General features: G+C 52.3%; 3 protein-coding genes across 6 annotated transcripts in view; 2 read left to right on the top strand and 1 right to left on the bottom strand.

The window, feature by feature from the left end:
* Positions 1 to 108: 108 nt before the first annotated feature.
* On the top strand, positions 109 to 6,609 carry LRRC59 (leucine rich repeat containing 59). 2 transcript variants are annotated; one of them, XM_078863167.1, is made up of 7 exons: positions 109 to 370; positions 1,956 to 2,015; positions 2,472 to 2,630; positions 3,293 to 3,397; positions 5,085 to 5,157; positions 5,850 to 6,026; positions 6,227 to 6,609. In XM_078863167.1, exons 1-7 carry the CDS (start codon positions 212 to 214, stop codon positions 6,484 to 6,486), a joined length of 993 nt encoding a protein of 330 aa, XP_078719293.1. In that variant the 5' UTR covers positions 109 to 211; the 3' UTR covers positions 6,487 to 6,609. The 2 variants fall into 2 exon arrangements, with proteins under 2 accessions (XP_078719293.1, XP_078719299.1); XM_078863173.1 differs by having other exon boundaries at positions 110 to 370; positions 6,230 to 6,606.
* Positions 6,610 to 7,197: 588 nt separating this feature from the next.
* On the bottom strand, positions 7,198 to 19,713 carry DNAJA3 (DnaJ heat shock protein family (Hsp40) member A3). Of its 3 annotated transcripts, none has more exons than XM_078863140.1 (12): positions 19,514 to 19,713; positions 17,463 to 17,602; positions 16,466 to 16,549; positions 15,128 to 15,340; positions 14,507 to 14,659; positions 13,188 to 13,335; positions 12,941 to 13,005; positions 12,589 to 12,717; positions 11,744 to 11,859; positions 10,856 to 10,953; positions 10,082 to 10,209; positions 7,198 to 7,989 (listed from the first exon to the last, which is right to left on the bottom strand). In XM_078863140.1, the coding sequence occupies exons 1-11, from the start codon at positions 19,686 to 19,688 to the stop codon at positions 10,103 to 10,105; spliced, it is 1,428 nt and encodes a 475-aa protein (XP_078719266.1). In that variant the 5' UTR covers positions 19,689 to 19,713; the 3' UTR covers positions 7,198 to 7,989; positions 10,082 to 10,102. The 3 variants fall into 3 exon arrangements, with proteins under 3 accessions (XP_078719266.1, XP_078719274.1, XP_078719285.1); XM_078863148.1 differs by having other exon boundaries at positions 7,200 to 7,989; positions 10,086 to 10,209; XM_078863159.1 differs by lacking the exon at positions 10,082 to 10,209 and having other exon boundaries at positions 7,221 to 7,989.
* Positions 19,714 to 20,290: 577 nt separating this feature from the next.
* CORO7 (coronin 7) overlaps positions 20,291 to 21,998 on the top strand; it is a 30,926-nt gene continuing 29,218 nt past the window's right edge. Inside the window, exons 1-2 of the mRNA XM_078863006.1 lie at positions 20,291 to 20,429; positions 21,549 to 21,656. Of these exons, the coding sequence (XP_078719132.1) occupies positions 21,597 to 21,656 (60 nt within the window). The 5' untranslated portion in view covers positions 20,291 to 20,429; positions 21,549 to 21,596. The remainder of the gene's footprint in view (positions 20,430 to 21,548; positions 21,657 to 21,998) is intronic.

Raw genomic sequence — 21,998 nt, 5'->3', positions numbered from 1 at the left:
GCCTTCTTCGTGCTTGTCGACCCTTGACCCCGCGCGTCTCCTTCCGCCTGTGTGCGTGTCGACCCTTGACCCCGCGCGTTTCCTTCCGCCTGTGTGCGTGTCGACCCTTGACCCCGCGCGTCTCTTTCCGCCTGTGTGCGTGTCGCGCACTCACAGAGCGAGCGGCTTCGCTTCGGGACACGCGCGGCGGTGACCGCGCAGAGACACCGCGATGTCGTCTGCCGCCGCCGCCGCTGCTGCTGCTGCCGCTGCTGCTGCTACCGCCGCCGGGGGGTCGCGGCGCGAGCGGCTGACGCTGCGCGACAAGCTGGAGGGGCGCGAGCTCGACCTGAGCCTCTGCGGCCTCGCCGAGGCGCCCGTGCGCGAGCTGGTGAGGGGGGGGGTCGGTGTGGGGGGTGAGGGGGGGTCGGTGTGGGGGGTGAGGGGGGGTCGGTGTGGGGGGTGAGGGGGGGTCGGTGTGGGGGGTGAGGGGGGGTCGGTGTGGGGGGTGAGGGGGGGTCGGTGTGGGGGGTGAGGGGGGGTCGGTGTGGGGGGTGAGGGAGGGTCGGTGTGGGGGGTGAGGGGGGGGTCGGTGTGGGGGGTGAGGGGGGGTCGGTGTGGGGGGTGAGGGGGGGTCGGTGTGGGGGGTGAGGGGGGGTCGGTGTGGGGGGGTGAGGGGGGTGAGGGGGGGTCGGTGTGGGGGGTGAGGGAGGGTCGGTGTGGGGGGGTGAGGGGGGGGTCGGTGTGGGGGGTGAGGGGAGGTCGGTGTGGGGGGTGAGGGGGGGTCGGTGTGGGGGGTGAGGGGGGGTCGGTGTGGGGGGTGAGGGGGGTGAGGGGGGGTCGGTGTGGGGGGTGAGGGGGGGTCGGTGTGGGGGGTGAGGGGGGGTCGGTGTGGGGGGTGAGGGGGGGGTCGGTGTGGGGGGTGAGGGGGGGTCGGTGTGGGGGGTGAGGGGGGGTCGGTGTGGGGGGTGAGGGGGGTGAGGGGGGGTCGGTGTGGGGGGTGAGGGAGGGTCGGTGTGGGGGGTGAGGGGGGGGGTCGGTGTGGGGGGTGAGGGGAGGTCGGTGTGGGGGGTGAGGGGGGGGTCGGTGTGGGGGGTGAGGGGGGGTCGGTGTGGGGGGTGAGGGGGGTGAGGGGGGGTCGGTGTGGGGGGTGAGGGGGGGTCGGTGTGGGGGGTGAGGGGGGGTCGGTGTGGGGGGTGAGGGGGGGGTCGGTGTGGGGGGTGAGGGGGGGTCGGTGTGGGGGGTGAGGGGGGGTCGGTGTGGGGGGTGAGGGGGGGTCGGTGTGGGGGGTGAGGGGGGTGAGGGGGGGCCGGTGTGGGGGGTGAGGGAGGGTCGGTGTGGGGGGTGAGGGGGGGGTCGGTGTGGGGGGTGAGGGGAGGTCGGTGTGGGGGGTGAGGGGGGGTCGGTGTGGGGGGTGAGGGGGGGTCGGTGTGGGGGGTGAGGGGGGGTTGGTGTGGGGGGTGAGGGGGGGGTCGGTGTGGGGGGTGAGGGGGGGTCGGTGTGGGGGGTGAGGGGGGGTCGGTGAGGGGGGGTCGGTGTGGGGGGTGAGGGGGGTGAGTGAGGGGGGGTCGGTGGGGGGTCACGTTTGTGGTGGGGGTCTGGGCGAGGGAGTCACAACGTGCGAGGTTGAGACGTAGGCTGGCCGAGAAATGGGTTTGTTCTGTGGTGGAAGAATTGGCGCTGCCACTCGACAATGCGGAGCTGGGTAGACGCGCCGATGTCCGCGCCGTTCTCCACTGCGCACATCCGCCGAGTCGAGCCAGGTCCGTGCCGAGCCAAGCGCGGCACCAATCCCCCATTGACTCGGGCTGCGTTTTTCCACTGCACGAGCTGAGCCGTGCCCCTGACGTCACACGCCGCCTAAACGCGATTTGTTGGTTAACTTTACGTTTAGTGGACGTTTGTATATTTTGTAACATTGGTTGCTGTGTGTGTGCACGCTATTAATCTTAAGGTTACTTTTTTTTTTATCGCAGGCAGAGTTGCCGAAAGCAACGGTCCTGGACCTGTCCTGCAATCTACTGACATCATTGCAGGTGAACCATCTCTACATCTTGTTGACAATCTCTGGTACTAATTGACAAGCGCCGGATCGAATTGCCAAGCTATTGGTGTAATTGACATGCTATTAATTTATGATCTGGTGGCAACGCAACAGGGATTAACCACTGATAGACACCGTAGAAGGGTGACCTTTAACCCTCACTCGCGTCACCCAGAGGCCGTCTTTGGAAGAGTAAATTATCTCTTGACCTCACAATGAATGCGTCTGCACCTTCGATTAGCTACATACGGTGCAAAAGAAGTTCAACGTATATGCAAAATAAACACGAGGCATATTGTCTGTAAATAATGTTACAATGTTACTACTGATATTCTTCACAGTAACGCTAACGATTTAACGTTACATTCGAACAGCTAAAGCGTATGGGAGTGCGTGTAAATGTTTATGCTCGTTGCGCTGCGTGGTGGTGTTTATTGTCGTCTTGCAGCCAGAGTTCAGCAAGCTGACGCATCTGGTCAAGCTGGACCTGAGCAAGAACCAGCTGAGGGAGCTTCCCGCCGAGTTTGGGGAGCTGGTGTGGCTGCACCACCTCGACCTCTTTCAGAACAAGCTGCAGTCGCTGCCCACCAGCTTCGCTCGACTCAAGGTGACAAGCCGCCTGCACGGGGGGAGACGTCGTCCTCATCGGCCCTCGTCAGTTCACTGCTGATGCAGATACCCTGATCATGCACAAGTGGAAAATTAAAAACTCTCCAGGAGTAGTGTGCGACCGTGGTCATCCAGAACAGACCGTAACAACGCGCAACGACGCAAAGCCCCCGATCCACGAAGATGAAGGAGACATTGAGGCGATGATACACGACGCTGCTGCTCCTGACACAATTGTCTGGCTTAACCACCTGAATGTGAAATTGCAGTTTTTGCTCCGAGTCTATACAAGTCGTACGAAAGAAGAAGTTCACCGCTGGATGAATGGGGCGCCATGGTGGCAAGATGTTAACTACCTCGCCTGGGATGAAGGAGGTTGTGGGTTCGATCCCGACCCCGACCCTGATGCCTGCTGTATATTTGGAGTTGGCTTGTTTGTTCTCCCCACATTTAGAATCAACATCACGCGTTTAGAGTATTTGGCTGCTGCTATAAATTTCCATGTGATATGCCACTTTGTCGAGCTAAGTGGCTTAACCTGGTAAAATAAAACTTAGTTAAGTTACTTGTCCATGAGGTAAAAACAACCCTGTGAATCTCGTTTTAAATCCTGATGCTTTAATGTAAGTGACCAACTTGTGTTGCTGTACTGTCTTGCAGAGTCTGAAATGGTTGGATCTGAAGGACAATCCCCTCGAGCCAGCTCTTGCCAAGGTGACCACGGACTGCCTCGATGAGAAGCAGTGCAAGCTGTGTGCAGTCCAGGTGAGGCCTCGCCGCACGTAGAGTGTTGAGCTTCAATTCGAGTGGCAAAGTGGTGCGGTGGTAATGTTGAACTTCTTCTGCACCATACGTAGAGCCCCTTCACTGAAGGCACTTGATTACATAGCTTACAAAACGGTGGAATGGAATTAAGTAGTTGGCAGGAGCGTTCTGCAAGGTATTGAGGAATGAGTGATGGAGGGGTACTTAGGGATCACGAAAGGGCTATTGGCATACCTGTCAACCCATACCCGTATTCTTATACAGAGAAACTGATTTTTCAATACAGGAAACAAATGTGTCTATTTGTTTGTGTTTCTCCCTTGTCATGGGATTTTGTAGGATGAACGTTGAGATTTACAAGGGCACGCGGTGACCAATAAGGTCTGAATTAGTCTGTAATAAGATAGGCACTGATAAGGGATTGACAGGTATGCATTGGGGAGGGACGGGAAGGAGTGGAGCGGCAAAAGGAGGGGAGAGGGAGAGAATGGGAAAGTAAAAAAAAAACAGCTTGTGTCTCACTGCAAAAAGAAGTTCCTGGGTTCGATGTCCGACGAGCTCATTCTTCGTTGAGTTTGTATGTTCTCCTGTTCTGCATTAATTTCTTCTGTGTTGTCAGGTTTCTTCCCATAGCGAACAAAACAAATGTAACTGGTATTGGCCAAACCTCCCAATGTCTAAACAATACCTGCAAGTTAATCATTGCAAAAACTTGTCCGGGCCCTCTTGAAGATCATTCTTGAGGCTGGCTTTTTTTGGGTAAACAAATTTAGTATCGCTAATATATATCCATGCTTGATGTTAAAACAGATTTGCTGTGTGTTAATCTACATTTTGGACACCCTTGTAAATTAGATGTCCCATCTCAAGTGATTATCCAGGTGAAATATTTATTAAAAACACATTTAAACTGTAAATGCCATCATTATAATGGTTTATGACATCAGTAAAGATCACCTGTGCGTTTAAACAGTGAAATTCACTTGCAACACAGTGGGGGTGTAGCTTCACAACAAATAATCCAATTGACCTCTAAAGTAATATTGCTAAACAGAATAAATAATCACCCATTACACAAAACACGCTGTTGTTTTTTTATTTTATGTTTTTAAATAGCGCCTTTATCCAAGGCACTTTACAAGGGTTATGAGTGGTACAATGAGGGTAGCTAAGGGTGCTAATGGTGTATAGGGATGGGGTATGGGAAGGCAGGTTTAGTGGGTATGGGAATTACGAGACTACCTCGGGATGGAGGGAAGGACGCGCCAGGGAGATGTGGGTCTTGAGGGAGGAACGGAAACTCGACAGGGAGGGGGCTTTATTTCGCCATTGGTGAGTGGACACATTGCGTGTATGGGTCATGACCACTGGACAAGACTCGTGACAGAATAGCAGCCAAATTGGAGAATGTGCCAGCGTAGAGCTGTGAGTGATGAGTTTCGTTCATGTGCAAGAGCAAGATATGTATGCGTGTATGATGAACTTCTTTCGCGCCCTACGTAACCATCCGTGCTATTCGGAGGTGCTAATTGGAGGGTGGATTGCAGAGATGGTGATGGCATGGGGATGCCTTCATCCATATATATAAAAAAAAAACTGTTACCCAGCAGTGGATAGACAATGATCGGTTAAATAATGATTCACCACATTTCAGTGTTCCGTTTGACAATGTTCTATCCCCTGCCAGGTGGTGGAGTATATGAAGCAGGTGCAGGTGGAAGAGGAGAAGGCCCAGCAGCAACGTCTGGAGAAAGAGCGATGTAAGAGTGTGGCTCGTGAATTGGACAGAGAATCGTACTTAACCATTTCCGATGACATACACTTACAGTTTTACTTGCGATTCCGAATAGAATCACAAGTCAAAGGCCACGCGAGAGGGCGTGTGGCAGTTTGGCACCAGCTATTGTAAAGAGCGGTTGTGTTGCGACAGTTCTCTGCGGTGATTACAGGACATTGTCTTTTAAAAAAGCAGCGCCACGCCTCTGTAAAAAAAATTTACGCTAAAATGCGTCCCTTTCGTAAATCGAGGGATACCTGTAAATTTATATCGCATTGTTACCCACAGTGCACTGGGGAGGGCCCCGAAGCCCTGTAGTACTAGCAGGTTGAGTTTACGCTTTGGGGCGCCATGTTGGTGAGATCTTAACTCCCTCGCCTGGTATGCAGGTCGTGGAATCGATCCCGACCCTGACGCCTGCTGCATATTTGGAGTTTGCATGTTCTTCCTGTGCTTGTGTATATTTTTCTCGGGGTTCTCCAGTTTTTCTCTCCACATTTAGAATCAACATGTATTTCGGGTATTTGGCTGCTATGAATTTCCACGTGATAAGCCACTTCATTTAGCGATCATTCGTGGCCAGGTCGCTTCTGAAAAAGAGCTGCATAGCTCAGTGGGCCTGACCTGGTCGAAAAAAAAAGTTTTATTTATAGTTTACTGTGTCCACGCGTGCAGCTAAGCAGGCGCGCAAGGAGGCCGAGCTTCTGCGACAGGAGGAGGCCAAGAGGGAGCTGCGCAAGCAGCAGAAGGCGATGGAGAAGGAGAAGAGGCGGCGCGAGTACGAGGCGGCGCAGGATCGGCTCCGGCAGCGGAACGAGACCCCGGCTCCCAAACCCAGCGCGGCCCCGCACGGTGAGGCTCTCGGGCGCGGCCCACACGGTCGCAGTGTCCGTGAGGGCGGAACCACTGTCCAGGTGCTGGGGGGTGTATTTGAAAGTATCTCGCTGCCAGGGCCAGTTTTAAGGGTTGAAAGTTGCTGCGCGTTTGGTCGAGCGTTGCCAATGCCCCGGGAGTGTTCACCGCGTGTTCACCAGGATGCGCATGTGTGCCAGTAGACGCTGTGGTTGGCGAGCGGCGGCGGCGGCGCGCCAGTGCTGGTCGCTGGTCGTGCCGCAGGGTCCCGGCGCTGCTCTTCCTGCTTCTCGCGCTTGGAGGTCTGATGGCGGGCCTCGTTCTCTACTGTCAGGGCCAAGGCCCAGCGTCGCCAGGTCCCTGCGATCACGTCAACAGGGTCTACGCGGGAATACTCAACGCGCTGCGGCAAAACTTAATCTTCCAATACTTTCTGGAAATTTGTCACGTGCATGCGTAACGATTTATACCTTGCGGAAAATAAATATTCCCGTGGAATTGGAACGTGTTGAAGGTTTTCCAACATGAGTAGAATGACGCGTTTAAATTGTTGTCTGCAATATGCTGCATTGTTGACAATAAATGAATTAGTTTCATGATGCAATTCTTATGCTGGAGTAATACTTTTGTTATATTTATCTTGAGAGTAAAATAAAAGGGTAGCCACAATGTTTTTACTCTACGTGGTAGGTCGAACAAGCTAAGTCGTAATTTTTTGCAAGCTAATGCATGCAAATGTACCTTCCACACGCATGCACAGACTCGCATCCCATGAAGCTCAATGCTGCCAGAATTGTCACTGCCCTGCCACTGGGAGTTTCTCTCTTGGCTTCGCACGTAGACGTGGTGACAGGCCACAGCATTGTGGCAGAATGTGCAGACGTGGTTGGTTTGGGCAGTCCAACGATATTACTCAACCCAGCGGTTTCAACAACTACCATTCGCCACCAAGTCGCGGTGACATCACCATGGTGCTTGTGCCAGGCTATGTGCACTTTGAGGCCACGTGAAGTGTTGAAGGTTCGCTGGCAGGTCACGGGACAGACCCAGGTGCCATCGGTTGACTGAGACGACTGGCCGATGCACCATCTATGACCCCACCACATTTCGAATCAACATCACACGTTTCAGAGTACTTGGCCGCTGTACATTTCCACAAGCTAATTTGTAGAGCTATCATTTGTGGCCAGGTTGATTCTTAAAAAAGATAATAGCTGTGGGTCTTGCCTAGTAAAATTTTAAAGTGTGGGTAGGTTTAAGAAACTTGCTGGTTATTTCAATTGCCTCGCCAGGTCAAAATTACAGCATCTGGACTGCTCGTGCGGTGTGCCGACCATTAACGTCACAGCGGCTCTACTTGAGAGTCCAAGTATTTATTTTGAGTACCATAACATAATGAACGTCTCTTAATAGTTTACGTTTTAATCAGAATGCAGCTCAGTCTTCACGTAACAAGCCCATTTCCTAAAACGCAGGAACAATAACAGGTTTCATCAGTGAAAGCATAACAATGGACAGTTGTGCATTTTAGCTTCATTGAAGACTTTAGGAGCATGTATTATGATATTTTGCTTTGAATCTTAAACTTAAAATTGATTTAGAAATACCAAAATAGCAACCAAGGAGCGAAAATAAATACTGTATAGGCATAATTAGTTTAATTTTGAAAATACCGACAGGAACTTTGAACATTAGGGAAACATTTGTACAGAGGATTATTCTTAAAAGCATGACGCTTTAGTCTGTAAACACGACCTGCCACTTACTTTACAATAGCCTATTATGTGTCTATATGATCTTGTGATGTACAATAATGCTGTGCAAAGACATAGCTAGACGGGGGCGTGGGGGATATATCTTCTATCGGCTAGGGCAGTAGGCCATGGGAAAGGGCAGGTCATATTTTCCGTGTTGTTCCTCCACGGCAGCCTTGTGCACATCTAGGTACCAGTCCACCTTTTCCCTGTTGCAGAAAGAGAGGAGAGAGCGATATATACATTAAACAGGCATCTCCCCATTGCCTTAACAGACTGTTTGGGGCAAGTGCTGTCAGCGAGTTGCACCTATGAAGGCTGGCACGGCACACGAGGGGGTGGGTGGCCAGCTCCATGCCCGCTACACCCAGGGGAGGCCCAGGACCGGTTCAGAGAATCGTCGCCGATGTTGGCCGTGAGCGGGAATCGAAAACTCGAGGGTCGTGCAAAGTTTTCACAACAAGGGGGCGATGTCACGATTCTAAATTGTAAACTAATTTCTTTACAACTGCTTTTTGTGCTTAGTTTGTTGTCCTTCCCCAACACCTCTGATTAGCGTGGTTGGCTAAGTACGGTGCGAAAGAAGTTCAACATACATACGATGTTGCTATAATGTAATCCCTATTGAGTAATTTGCAGGTATTTTTTCAGCATTGGGATGTTTGTCCAATGCCAGTAATATTGTTTTCTTAGCTATGGGATGAGATAACTGGAGAACCTGGTGGAAGCCCACATAGAACAGGGGGACAAACATACAAACACCACACAGAAAGGTTTCCGAATCGTAAATTGACCCACAGGCCTTTTTTCTGTGAGGCACGTGTTAGCACTCTGCCACCCTGCCAGTCAAACATCCTACAATCGGACGTTTCCCTAAGAGGGGAAACAGCAATTAGCATGGCTTGTAGGGTGAACAGCTTTCATGCTTCATGCTGTGTAACTTTATACACATTTACACTTCGACCACTCCATATCGGGGTACAACCGCTCCTCAAGACACTGGCACGCAGGGACGGGCACCGAGGTCAAGTATACGTTGTGACGCTACAGCAGCAGCAACAGCAGCACGGGTGAGCTGTATAGCTCAGTGATGGCAGCAGCAGGATGTGCAGACTGCACGCAGCAGTGGGCAGCTTGAGATTATCAACTATTAAAACCGAGTAGCAGTGGGCAGAAATTTGCAGCACATAGTAATGAGCACAGCAGGAGGCAGCAAAAACGGCAATAGGCAGCACGCAGCGACGGGACAGCAGTAGTCGGCGAGTGTCAGTGGGCAGCACACAGCAGTGAACAGCGAGTGTCAGTGGGCAGCTAGCAGCAGTGTACGGCAAGTGTCAGTGGGCAGTGAGCAGCACGAAGCAGTGAGCAGCACACAGCAGTGAACAGCAAGTGTCAGTGGGCAGTGAGCAGCACGAAGCAGTGGGCAGCACACAGCAGTGAACAGCAAGTGTCAGTGGGCAGTGAGCAGCACGAAGCAGTGAGCAGCACGAAGCAGTGGACAGTACGCAGCAGGCGAGGGAGTACCCCCTGAATGGTAGCGCACCACCACCTCCATATGTATAAAATATCCCCCCCCCCCCCGCGTACTGCTGCCCTAGCAAGCGATGACATCACCTGGAGGTCAAACGGCCACGTGGCCAATGCCACCGCCGCACATCATCGCTCAACTCATCTAAAACAATTCGTATTTCACCAGGTAAGGCCCACCGAGCGATACAGCTCATTTTCAGAAGCGACCTGGTTATCACATGATAGCTCAACGAAGTGGCTTGTCATGAGCTCCAACCCACCGTGCGATCCTCTTCCTCATTACCTTGAGAATAAACAATTTTTCTTACCATTTTATTTAGCAGGTATAAAGCCCACTTAGCCATTAGCTCTTTTTCAGACGTGACCTGGCCACGAATGGCAGCTCAATAAAGTGGCTTATCGCGTGGAAATATATAGCAGCAGCCAAATAATCTCAACGTGCGTCGGTTCTAAATGTGGAGGGAAAAACCGGAGGATCTGGAGAAAAATCCACATGACCAGAGGGAGAGAGACACCGCAAACTCCAAATATACAACAGGCGTCAGGATCGGGATCAAACCCATGACCACCTGCATACCCGGTGTGGGCGATAACATCTCACTAATGTGGCGTCCTCCTTTAGACTCCACATGGGCCCCAACCAGCCTGCGCTCCACCCCCTTATTACCTTCAGAAGAAACCTTCCACGCTTATCTGTCTGTCTTCCAAGAGGTTAAGAAGCGACCAATTGTAAATAATTGATTTTGAATGAGTAATAAAAATAAATCCTACCTGCCTCGGGAAGAAGACCCTTCAGTTGAACAATTTCTTTAATTTACTAAAAAATCCCTCCTCCGGCTGCTGCTGCTGCTGCTCAGATTGCGAGCGAGTGTCCGAGGCGTGGCTGGCCTTACTCCTCTCTGCAGGGGACAGGCACACGCGGCGGCGGCGTAATCCCACACGGAACCGTCAGCAGCCACGCGTCTCGTCGCCCAACGGGAGCCGCCACAGGGACGCCAACGTGCCCGCGTGACGATTCGTGGCACTGCCGGGTTTCCTTTTAAAGTAGCAAATTCAACTTGGGCGATTTTCGTTTTAGAAAAACGAGTTTATTATTATTATATATGTAACCCGGCCACCTTCAGGACGATGCTTCACGCTGCAGCGACCTCGGTGCGATCACAGTATCGCCCCGATTTACGTCTCTTCCACTTTCATGTCGTTTTTGCAAAAGACAATGTCGCTTTATTGTTAACACCGCAACCCGATGATTTGTGTCGTCTCGACCCCACACACTCACGTCGCGACCAACAGCATCATCGTCCGTCTTTTATTGTTACCCGTCGCCTCTCAGCCTCTTTCGCCTCCACCACCTCCGACCCCGTAATCCCCGCTTTGAATTCTGCCGTTTCGATATCCGTCGTCATCGCCGCACCTTTCAGGAACGCATCCCCCACCTCACCCCCCTCCGACGTAAACCGGCGTGCCACAAAAATCTGCTTGCTTTCGCGAATCGTGGCGTGCGATGCAAAAGCGGTGGAGAGCAAGAGAATGATCGTGCGGCACCTGTGCTCGTGCTGGTGATGCCCGCCACCGTCCCCTCCACGTCACTCTCCTCCTCTGCGTACTCCAGCAGCAGCGCTTTCTGGCGCTCCGACAAGCGTCTGGCCCCCGGCAAAGGCAACGCGCATCAGCAACGCACCGCGTGTCCTCGCAACGCACCGCGTGTCCTCGCAACGCACCGCGTGTCCTCGCAACGCACCGCGTGTCCTCGCAACGCACCGCGTGTCCTCGCAACGCACCGCGTGTCCTCGCAACGCACCGCGTGTCCTCGCAACGCACCGCACCTTCTTTATTTGTTATTAGAAACTAAACTATTTTTATTTTACCGGGTTAGGCCCCACTGAGCTGTGTAGCTCTGCCTATCAAATGATGGCTCAATGACGCGGCTTGTCACGTGGAAATTTCCAGTAGCAGCCAAATACTCTAAACGCGCATTGATTCTAAATGTGGAGGGAAAAACTGGAGAAAAATCCACGCAACTAGGCGGAGAGAGACACGCAAACTCCAAAAATACAGTAGTCAGGGTCGAGATCGAACCCACGACATCCTGCAGGAAACGTATTTCTACGCCGCAGCAGATGTACCACTGCGGCACCCTGCCGCCCACGTCATGCAGCGCTACCCCAGCAGACTGTGGCTGGTGCGCCCATCCAGTCTCACATCTTTCCCCTTCCAAGACGTCTGCAAGATGCAGGGTGGGGGTCCCGTTCACCGCTGAAACGCACAAGCGGTTAGCGTGAATTTTATTTAGAGAGGCGTAGCGCCGCTGGTTTTCAAGACATCGTACTCGCCGCGGAGAACTGTAGCGACATAACCGCCACACCCTGATACCTGGCGTGCTACGTACTGGACACGTACGTACGTGCGGACACTGCTGGGGAGCGGACTCACTTGGGGATGCGGATCTTGACGTTGATGTAGTGATCGCCGTAGCCGTAGCTGTTCACGCGGTTGATTCCCTTGCCAGACATGCGTATCCGGTGGTCCGGCTGGACCCCACTTGGTATCTAAGCAACGCAGAGAGGGCTTTACAATCAACAACCTAGCCAACCCCTAGCTAGACCCCTCCTTCCCCAACTCACACTGACCAGTGCGGTGAAGTATGATCAAACAATATCCATGAGGCGGCTTTATTTCAGCAGAGGGTTGTACACTCGCTACCAAAAATGCTCGTCGTAAAGAAAAGGGCTCAACCCTTTGCAGCAACAACACAGGGGGTGTTGAGATGTTCAAACACCAAATAGACAACTATTGCAAAGCATCAGGTCTGCATTAACCACACATCATGCTTGTAGTAAAACATGCAAACAAACGTGCATTGATAATAATGTACGCATTGCCCTCGAAACGGCCTACACCAGAGACAGCCTCCGCTACTGTCTCGCCACCAGTGGCTGCTATACATTCTACATAAGCCACTTCACAGGGCTATCATTTGCGGCCAAATCACTTCTGAAAAGAGAAACAGTTCAGTGGAACCTTACCTGGTAAAATACAAAACAGTTTAGTTTTCGAATGTGCGGACCCATTTTCAACCTCCAAACATTTTGCGGACCACTACACGCTACTACTAGTTATTTGAAATTGTACATTTCCTTTGTGAGGATGATGTCTTTTTTATTTTCCGCGGACACACCCTCCGTAGTAGCCTCACGGACCACCAGGGGGGTCCTCTGTTTAGAGACGTTATTGTTAGGAGAGCGCCGTCGCTGTGAGTGGTGGCGTGCGCGGCTCACTGTGATGGTGAAGGAGTCGTAGAGGCCCTGTACACGCGCCGTGCCGCCCAGCAGCGCCTGCGCCACGGAGATGTGGAGGTCCGAGTGAACGTCCGCCCCCTCGCGGCGGAACGTGGCGCTCTTCTGCACCTGCGGGGTTGAGTTGGAGCATGCCCCGACGGTCAGGCAGGGCAATGCAAAGGACGGAGAGATCCCCCTCAACGTGTAGCCTCAACGGACTGTTGGGGCGAGCGCTGTTGGCAAGTAGCGGCGCTTGTCAAGGCCGGCACTGTGGCGCGCGAGGGGGGTGGGGTGGTAAAATAAAAATAGTTTTAGTTCAGTACGTCGTGTTGGAGGTGCGAAGGCGACGTACCCTGAACGTGATGAAGATTTCCTTCTTCCCCACAGGCATGCGAACCGTTTGTCCGTCTTCCACTCCTGAGCACACCGCACATCAACGTCTTTTATCGTTTGAATGTATGTATGTAGAACTTCTTCCGCACAGTTCGTAGCCAACCATGCTTATCAGAGGTGCCGGGGAAGGCAAATAAACTAAACATAAACATCGCCGGTGTGGTGCACTGCACGGCGGTGTGTGGTCATCGGACGCGGCTCGGTACCGGCGGGCACGGGCACCACCACCGTCTTCTTCTGCTTGGTCTCCCCGGAGCCGTGGCACAGTGTGCACGGGTTCGTCATGATGGTGCCCTTGCCGGAGCACCGGCGGCACGTGGACCTCATCACAAAGGGCCCCGTGTTTATCGTTTCCTGCAACACACGCGCCAGGCCGGCATGGGTGCACAAGCCTTTGGTGGTGGTTACCCACACAATTGTAAACCCTCCGTTCCAAGATCAACATGTCATCACTGCCAACGTTATTGCCACCGCCACAATTTATTGCCAACGTTGGTACCATCCGCGGGATCCTGCAGACGCTGCACTGTCGACACGCGACCTCCAACGTATGCCCTGACAGACTCCCAACACCATCTGGCTTTAGACTCACAGAGACTTATAGACTCACACAGAGACCTATAGACTCACACTGAGACCTATAGACTCACAGAGACCTATAGACTCACACAGAGACCTATAGACTCACACTGAGACCTATAACTAGCACAGAGACCTACAGACTGACAGAGACCGATAGACTCACACAGAGACCTAGACTCACAGAGATCCAGAGACTCGCAAAGAGATCTCTACTCACACAGAGACCCACAAACATGCACAGAGACCTATAGACTCACACAGGAAACCCATAGACCCATAGATATGCTCTAACAGTATCCCACTATCTTCCCTTTGGTTTCCAGCCTCATGGTGACCACTAGAATGCCTACCAACACACACCCTTCCATTACAAGCAATAAGATACACCCAGAAGTGAAACTTATCTCTACAAATGTAAAATTAAGAGTATTTGTTAACTTACAAAAATAAGGTGGGACATTTGCCCAAGCAACTAAATGTAGGATAATACACGTGTCTGCAACAGAGGTTATTTCTAGATGTTATCTGTCGTGGAACACTCTGCCGAGGAGAACTATATAACACCGCATGGACAGGTCCACTTTGACCAACTACAATAACTCCTTCCAACAAATATGTCTGGCAGACATGAACTCAAAGACTCCAAACTTCACCACAACCCCATTCAAAACATGCTCAGCATCACCAGTTCTGCGAGCCTCACCCACTTAACTGACACATTCACCCGGTCGGCAATGTACGTATGTTGCATATATATTTAACTTCTTTCGCACCGTATGTAGCCAAGCGTGCTGATTGGGAGGCGAGTGGCGGTGTTGGCGAGTGGCGGTGTTGGCGAGCTATCATGCGATGGCTAGGTCTTTCAGTGGGCCTTCCCTGGTAAAATAAAAAATAGTTTCGTTTATAAAATAAATGAAGAGTTTAGAGTGGTGCCCGTTCTCACCATGCCCGTGCCGTTGCAGTAGTGACACCGCTGGAGTTTGGTGCCCGGCTCATTGCCGCGCCCTTCACAGCGCTGACACGTGTCGTTAATAAACAGAGAAATCTCCTTGTTCACTCCCTTGGCCGCCTGTGTGAAGGTCAGCTCCATGAAGAACTGAGTGGAGAGATAAAGTAGACGTGCGCATTAGGTCTCTTGTGCGCGCACACACACACATTGCAGTGAAACACATACATCTATTCAAGTTCTTTTGCACCGTACGTAGCCAATCGTGCTAATCAGAGGTGCGGGGGAAGGACAGCAAACCAAGCACAACAATAAATGAGTTTTCAATTTAGATTTAAAAGTGTTATAGCTCCAGTGCCTTCCTAATATTGGAAGAGCATTCCAGACGGTCACAGAATGGCATCTGAAAGCACGCGCGAATTGGGACCACCATCTTTGTTCGACGGCCAGCCAAAAGCCGCTGCTGCAAGGATGAGCGTCGTTCGCGTGAAGATGGTTTATAGCTCCTCAATGAGATCAGTAGCAAGGTATCGCGTTTTCATTTGCGGCACGAGCGCTTTGTGTGCTCGTGTGACGAGCGCGACGGTGCCGCTCGTGCAACGTGCGCAGCGAGCCCACCTCCTGAGGCTGGTCAAACATGGAGGAGAAGTCCCCGAAGTTGGACCGCGAGAACTCCCCGAATATCTTGCGGAAGAGCTCCTCGGGGTCCACGGTGGAGCCCGCGCGCCAGTACTGCTGCCCGCCTGTGCCGGCTCCCGAGCCGAAACCGGCGTCGAAGCCGGCAGAGCCGTACGTGTCGTACTGCTTGCGCTTGGCGTCGTCGCTCAGCACCTGAGGCGGAGGAGGGGGCGGGGCACTCGGCGTCGGTGACACGCGTGGGCCAGAGAGGTACGCGCGGCTCGTCGCGGTCTCGTCTAATCGGAGCCGGCGCTCGCACGAGGTGACCACGGACTGCCTCGATGATGAGAAGCAGAGCAAGAGCTGTGTGTGTGTGTACGGTCCAGGCGAGACCTCCGCTGTACGTATAGTGCTCAGCTTGAATCTATATTTATAGAGCGCCTTCAATCAAGGTGCTTGATGACAGAGATTACAAAACGGTGACACGGAATGATGTAGATGGCAGGGGCATGCTACGGGGATTGAGGAATGAGTGACAGCGATAGCGAGGTACTCTGCTGGGATGCTCTACAACTGACTGGCGAGTACCTCTGTCAAGAGTATATTATTGATTGTGTTAAAGTTAAAACGTAGGATTCAGTTTCTTTCTTGAAAAATGTCACATACATGGAAAATGTTGTGAACCATAACTGTCAGATAACCGGCATATTTGATTAACCGGCAGCCTCCATTCCCCATGGATACCGGCCAACGGAGACTTTCCTGTCATTTTAAATCGATGAAGTGTTACGCGGGTGGGCCATAGCAACTTCACCAAGCTGAAGCTGCGAGTGAACGGTGGTTATCCAAGAGAAACTATCTTTTGCCATCGGAATGGAGAATTTCCAGCGTTCAGCCAATGTAGTAAACGGAGATATGCACCACCACATTGTTCATGTTGGCTGTGGAGACGCTGCGACTAATCTGACCGCGTAAATGCACACGACACGTTTTCCGCAGTCAATAATGGCATGCGCATATCTGGAGCGTTCACAGCCGCGTTGTTAGACACACGAGGCAGCACGTCAGAGAACGCCCGATAACGCTTCGTTAACGGACTAAAGAGACTTGCGAGTGACTTTCAGGTGAATCGCCGCAGCGGCCTCTAGTGGCATCACGGCCACAATGTCATCCCCTCTCACCTGCACTCGCAAAGCCATCACTCAGACCCGAGGCAGCCAAGGGGTATGATTATTCATCATCATCATCAATATATTTTGCACGGAAACTCCACCAAGTGCAGCAATAACAAATGGAGATTCCACCTCGTTCATGTAGCATGTGGGTGAGGACTGTTACCTCGTAGGCCTCGGCCAGTTCCGAAAACTTCTCCTTGGCCTTGGGATCTTCCTTATTCGTATCTGGGTGGTACTTCTTTGCGAGCTGTCAAACCACATGAAGCAAACACTCTTCAGGCGTGCATCAAAGATTAAAGGGCTCCGATAAACATAATTTTATTCAAGCGAACTCATTCATGCTAATTTGGATGGTAATCCATTCTAGACCAGGGACTTACAGATTGAGGATCTGTAAGTCTGCCCGAGAAACTCTACCCCCCCCCACCCCGTGATGAATGATAAAAGTGAGCAAACACACTGGACTGGTTTCGACCGCCGTCACTGCAGCAGCAGCAGCAGACAAGCTTGTCAAGCAAAATGGGGCTAAATTGTCAAGAGGTCATACGAAAGATATTTAACATCTGCTTTTGGTATTCAGAAAAGTCAGCACAGGTCAAAGAGCACTTCTTCACAGACATTTAATAAGTAATTCCACAAATTTAATGACTTATTTTTTTTATAGTAGTTTAATTATTGCTTTAATTGGTGATAATAAAATTACATATTACATATTTACTCCTTTTGTACAATTTTTGGTGATGATAAACATAACAAAAGGGTACACAGCCAATTGCATTGGTCCTAGAAATCTTTGGAAGAGCAGTTTACTTTTAAACCTCATTTCACCACAGAAGAATCGAGAATGAGCCATTCTGTAAACACTAAGCAAGGTCAAGTCACGTGATCATATTTCGGATGTGTTTTGAAAGCATGGATCACACAGCGTTTAGCCGCAGTGGTGCAATCTACTTATTAATGGACCTTTAAACTCCAGGTACAACATGCACACACCAGTCGCGCGGCTTTTACCTTGCAGGCAGAGGGGTTGGCAGAGAAAGAAGTCGTGTTTTTTTTAATAAGATAAAAAAATGAATGGTAAACCAAAAGCCCGTCCCTGGAAATGTTTAGTGCTGGTATGACGTCAAGCTGCATTCTGGGAAATGTACGCAATGCCGCACCTGATAGTAAGCCTTCTTGATGTCCTTCTGTGCCACATCCTTTGCCACACCGAGGATCTGGTAGTAGTCCTTCTTCGCTGCCGACGCTGTGGCCGACGTGTGGAAGCCCCTGCCCGGCAGCAGCCTCGAGTGCCCATGCACTGCGGTTGGGGGGAGGGACAGACCGCGGTGAACGTGAGCGCACGCCACTCGGAGGGTGCACGGTCTGTGATGGATGCTCCTACGGCGAGAGCCGATTGGTCAAAGTCAAGGTCAACGTGTCATCACCGCCAAAGCCTTTGATGCCACACAACGCGATCACTTTTCGTGATTTGCCGGAGTTGTTGGGTCTACATGTCATTCCAAGTCTACTCTCTTTAGGACTTTCCCTTTCCTTTGGGTGCCCACTCCAGTTTTCATTTTAAGTATCCAGCCCTTCTACATTCTGCACACGTTCTACCCATTGCAACCTCCTTTGACCGATTATATATCATGTACAATGTCTTGCCATGTTTAATATGAATCTTTAAAGCTGCTTATGCTGTCCTCCACGAAATCACTAGCATCCACTGCGTGCACCTGCATGTAAATGCCATACGCTTATCTTCTAGTTGCTTTGCTGAAGACCAACATTCTGCAGACACGGTAACAAGGACATCAACTCCTGCCTCAGACTCCCATGTTTTAACGTTTGACATCTCTGCTCTTCCACAGTTGGGAGTATGTCGATGATGATAATGAAACAGCAGGGACCAACTTTAGGTGCCGAGGCTAAAACACGAGGGTTTTTCACGTGAGCTCGCCTGCAACGAGACACGGACGCCAGTGGTGGGGGATTGCTCCGAGGCAGGCGTCTGTAGAGAGTGAGAACGTGGTAGCCTGGAACGGCGGCACGTCTAGATCGGGATGTGCATCACAGAGGAAGGTTTGAGAATTAAATAGAGACCAGTTAAATAATTATTGATGATAATCAACAAGGGTGGATTGGGTTCATCACTACACAAATTAAGATATGGGTGTCAGAATAATCTGGAACCCTTACACGCGTTTAGTCATAGTTTGCATATTTGGGTAGGCATTTTAAACGCAAGTAATTTGGCATATACATTTTGAAAAGTTGATATACCACAACATATGAATTGTCACGGGTCAACGTCTTTATTTTCATGAACATTGGGCGGTGACCACCTCCTATTGTAGTGGAAACGCCAGTTTAACGCGATCTAACCCCAACACATTCCTGCGGAGGAAGCTGGTAGGAACGTTGGGTTGCTCGGTCAATGGCCAGGGTCAACGGCGGCGTGGTGTATTCCGCCAATATGGCCGACTGTGAGGGCGGGCACAAGCCGGCGTGAGTAGGTTAAACGTTGAGTTTTATAAGGGCACCACGGGGTGACCAGCCCCTCCGCACCCCCCAGCCAGCCCCATCCAGCCCCTCCCCACCCTCCCCTCTCTACCCAGCCCCACCCCTCCCATTTTTGGATTCACGACGGACGGACGGACACAATAATCCCCTGTGGGCTGGTGGAACCAGGTGGTTCCTACCAGTAAGAACCCCTCTAATGGAATGTGCAGCCACCACCACCACCATCACCACCACTCCAGCAGGTGGCGCGCGCGCGTGGATGACCCCAGACAGAGGAGGGCGGTGAACCAGAGGTGAACCAAGACTCACAACTGCGCTACATTCCGCATTGGGCAATTTAAACTAAAAACACAAAGACGACGAATGTGATGGACAAGGTGAGGGGGGGTTATCCACGGGGAAAGCCCAGCCGCACGCCAATGCGCTTTGTTAGCACCCTAACCCGAGTCGGAGTGGACACGCGCGGGGCTCTGAACATCACCGGCAGCAGAGAAGCCATCGGCAATATGGGGCCTCACACGCAAGACCACACGGACATTCCCCTCACACCATCCCGTCTCTACGGCGACACCACGACGACAGCCTCTACGGCGACACCGCCGCCTCCACAAACACCACGACGACGACAGCCCCCGCGGCGTCCCCTCACGCCGCGCACAGCCCGCGCGAGGCCTCTACGGGGGCCCTGGGCCCCTCAGCCACTCACCGCCCCGCGTGGCGAGTGGCGCCTCCGCCGCGTGTCCCGTGCACCACAGCGCGAGGCGGCGGCAGCCGCGCGGCAGCAGCGGCGGCGGCGGCGCGAGGAGCCCGCGGGGCGCCGCCTCCAACTCGGCGCCGCGAAGCAGCAGCGACAAACGTGACACCACCCTGAGCGCCGCCATGTTGCCGCACGCACGTGACTCCTCCCCCCCCTCCCCCCGCCCCCCATCCCCTTCCCCCTACCCCAGCGACCGCGCCACACGTGACCGGGCGGGACCAAGTCGGAGATAGTAGTACGGGGGGAGTAGGAAGGGTCCATGTGCAATGTTATTGAGGGACGGAGCTTGCTGTTGTATTGCCGCCTTGCCCAAGCCTGGACATTGATGTACTGTACTTGTGCAGTTTTAACTTACATACTTTATCTATTTTACGTATTTATTGTCAGTGAATTGCTTTCTTTTCGTATACTTTGCACTCCGATCGTTGTTTTATAGTTTGTCTCAGCCACCGCTTACTGGACATCTGTAATAACTCATTGTATTGATCCGGGATTAATAAATAAATTGCCTGGCTCTGCGGCGTCACGTGCCCGGCTTTTCTTGCACGCGGTCGCGTGGCACGCGGAACCGGAAGCGTCTCCCTCCCACCCCTCGCTCCCCCCGCGCCCCGCCCCCCCTCCCCCTCGCCCCGCCCCTCTCCCCCCCGCGCCCCGCCCCTTTCTCCGCTCCCCGCCCCTGCCCCACCCCTCGGCGCGCCCAGCACAGACGCTCAGCGCGCCGGGTCACGACGGTCAGACAGGGTCAGGTCAGGTCAAGTGGGGTCAGGTCAAGTGAAGTGGGGTGAAGTGTCTGCAGGGATTGCGGTGAGCTGAGCGTCTCAAGGGGTTGGCGTTGCCTGCAGCTGCTGTTGCTGTCTCCACAGCGGTAACGCGTGTGGACTGTATGTGCAGTATGTATAGAGACTGTGTGTGTGTACTGTGTGTATAAACTGTGTGTGTACTGTGTGTATAGACTGTGTGTGTACTGTATGTATAGACTGTGTGTACTGTATGTATAGACTGTGTGTGTACTGTATGTGCAGTATATATATAAACTGTGTGTGTACCGTATGTATAAACTGTGTGTGTGCAGTCGTAGACTGTGTGTGTACAGTATATAGACTGTGTGTGTGTCCTGTATGTATAGACTGTGTACTGTGTGTGTACTGTGTGTGCAGTATATGGAGACTGTGTGCAGTCGTAGACTGTATACAGTATGTAGGTGTGTGTACAGTATTAGATGTGTGTGCACGGTGTGTGCACGGGGTGTGTATGGTGTGTGTACGGTGTGTGTACGGTGTGTGTACGGTGTGTGTACGGTGTGTGTACGGTGTGTGTACGGTGTGTGTGTGCAGTGTATACAGTGTGTGTGTGCAGTGTGTGTGTGTTCTATGGGGTAGCGGTAGTGTCGTGGTTTGCGCGCTGCGCCGCGAATCCGGCGATCCGAGTTCGATTCCTGCTCATGGCCACCAACACCAGTGACGATTATTTGAACCGGTCCGAGGTGTCCCCTAGGTCGACTCGGCCTCAAATGATGGTGTGGTGTGATTGCTCCTAGAGGGACAAAGGCGGCTGGGCGTGGTGCTGGCCACCCAACTCCCTCTTGTGCCGTTCTGGCCTTCGACTTACTTCCGGGTCGATAAACCGGGTACTACGTTGTGTTTCATAACAAAAGGAGCCACAACGCACAGCTCGTCAGCTCCGTATCAGTGCCGGCCTTACTCCAGATCAACTCAGACCTTGTTGGTCACCACGTGCCCCTTGTCATCATGTCTAACCTTCATCCTACAGAGGGAGACACGCAGAATGTTCCCCCCGTATTGAAACGGCTGTACGCCGTATGGACTTCCCTGGACAAGAAAACGGCACCAAATCCCTGTGAGGTCTTCCTCTCTCTCTACCTGCTGCTGTTGTCCTTCCTACACGTGTCCAAACAGTGCCAGGTTCCTTCTCATGTTGTGTAGATCTGGTTGATAAGCGATGCTATTCGACGGTGTATTTTCAGTGAGAATCCTTTTCAAGAGCAGGACCCGACAACGCTGCGCATTCCATCATGAACCGATTCCAGGCGTCAAGATTCAGGAACACAACGGCGACCATCGCCCAGAGACAGGTGACCACGGCGCTGACGCACGATCCTGGCCAGAGGGAACAGCGGCTTTGTCCCAACTCCAGAGACACAGCCACTCCTGTTCTATGACAAACTCTGATAGTGCAGTCTTGTACACCATTGGAACCTCATTTGCCAGTAACAGAATATGATAATTGGTTTTTTACCCTTTTATCTGGCAACAAAACTGACACCTTTTTTACAAGGAGTCATGTTTGCATAGACCACAATACCTGCAGTCGGAATGCAAACAAAAAAAAACTCTGATAATGTATGCACTGTCCTTAAAGTTGATTGGTCCACACCCGAAACAGCTTTCCTTAGAGCCTAGTCTCACATGGTGTT

The sequence above is a fragment of the Lampetra fluviatilis genome, chromosome 1 (genome assembly GCF_964198595.1).
Source record: "Lampetra fluviatilis chromosome 1, kcLamFluv1.1, whole genome shotgun sequence".
Taxonomy (NCBI): Eukaryota; Metazoa; Chordata; class Hyperoartia; order Petromyzontiformes; family Petromyzontidae; genus Lampetra; species Lampetra fluviatilis.
Note: the sequence above shows the minus strand (reverse complement) of the source record. Positions and strands in the feature narration are given on the sequence as shown.

Bases quoted from the DNA above. Each gene is read 5' to 3' on its own strand.
- LRRC59 (XM_078863167.1), top strand. From the start codon at position 212: ATGTCGTCTGCCGCCGCCGCCGCTGCTGCTGCTGCCGCTGCTGCTGCT. The intron at 371-1,955 runs GTGAGGGGGGGG...TTTTTATCGCAG, and splicing joins AGGCGCCCGTGCGCGAGCTG to GCAGAGTTGCCGAAAGCAAC. The intron at 6,027-6,226 runs GTGAGGCTCTCG...CATGTGTGCCAG, and splicing joins ACCCAGCGCGGCCCCGCACG to TAGACGCTGTGGTTGGCGAG.
- DNAJA3 (XM_078863140.1), bottom strand. From the start codon at position 19,688: ATGGCGGCGCTCAGGGTGGTGTCACGTTTGTCGCTGCTGCTTCGCGGC. The intron at 16,550-17,462 runs GTGCGGCATTGC...GTGGTTTGACAG, and splicing joins TCAAGAAGGCTTACTATCAG to CTCGCAAAGAAGTACCACCC. The intron at 12,718-12,940 runs GTACGTCGCCTT...TCAACCCCGCAG, and splicing joins AAATCTTCATCACGTTCAGG to GTGCAGAAGAGCGCCACGTT.